This window comes from Myotis davidii, unplaced genomic scaffold, assembly GCF_000327345.1.
Source record: "Myotis davidii unplaced genomic scaffold, ASM32734v1 scaffold796, whole genome shotgun sequence".
Classification (NCBI taxonomy): domain Eukaryota; kingdom Metazoa; phylum Chordata; class Mammalia; order Chiroptera; family Vespertilionidae; genus Myotis; species Myotis davidii.
Window position 1 is genome coordinate 168,687 of NW_006287809.1, and position 780 is coordinate 169,466.

At 52.6% G+C, this 780-nt stretch overlaps 1 protein-coding gene across 1 annotated transcript in view; it reads left to right on the plus strand.

Moving 5' to 3' along the window:
- Positions 1-780, plus strand: part of ERCC2 (excision repair cross-complementation group 2) — a 35,577-nt gene that overhangs the window by 1,626 nt on the left and 33,171 nt on the right. The window contains exons 3-4 of the mRNA XM_015561195.1: positions 592-669; positions 749-772. Coding sequence (XP_015416681.1) covers positions 592-669; positions 749-772 — 102 coding nt within the window. The remainder of the gene's footprint in view (positions 1-591; positions 670-748; positions 773-780) is intronic.

Genomic DNA, 780 nt, shown 5'->3' on the forward strand with positions numbered 1-780 from the left:
TTTAAAAAAATACTGCCAGGCGCAGAGTAAGTGCTGGAAGGGTTTGCTAAATTAAAAGAAAAAGGGCTCTCCTAGCCCTGTGGCTCAGCTGGTTGAGCCCCCTCCCATTCCCTGGTTGCGGGTTCGATTCCGAGTCAGCGCACATCTGGCTGCGGCTGGGTCCCCAGTAGGGAGCGTGCAGGAAGCAGCCCATCCATGTTTCTCTCACTGATGTTGCTCTCTCCCTGTCCTTTCCTCTCTCTCTCTCAAATCAATAAAAACGTATTTAAAAAGTGAAAGAAAAAGGGGCTCACTATATTCAGATACTATGCTAAATGTTTAACCCACAGTTTCTCATTAGAGCTTATTAGGCCCATTTTAGAGATGAGGCTACTGAGGCCAGAGAGGTGAAGGCATTTGCCAAAGACCCCTCAATGAAGAGGCGGCAGGAGTGGGGTTCAAATCCACTGCTCCTGGGGCCCAGACTTGCAATTGCTGTGTTGTCCTGCCGTTCCAAGATGATGGTATTAGTGGGGCGAGGGGTGTCCCCAGAGTTTGTGCCCCTGAAGTTCTGAGAGCCTGCGTCTTGTTCCTCTCGCTCCCAACACACAGGGTCATGGAGTTCTGGAGATGCCCTCAGGAACTGGGAAGACAGTGTCCCTGTTGGCCCTGATCATGGCATATCAGCGGGTAGGTGACCCTCTGGGCCTGTGGAGGGGGAAAGGGGAAAGGGGAAAGGGGCCAGGGCTGAGCCCATTGTCGTTGGCAGGCGTACCCGCTGGAGGTGACTAAACTCATCTA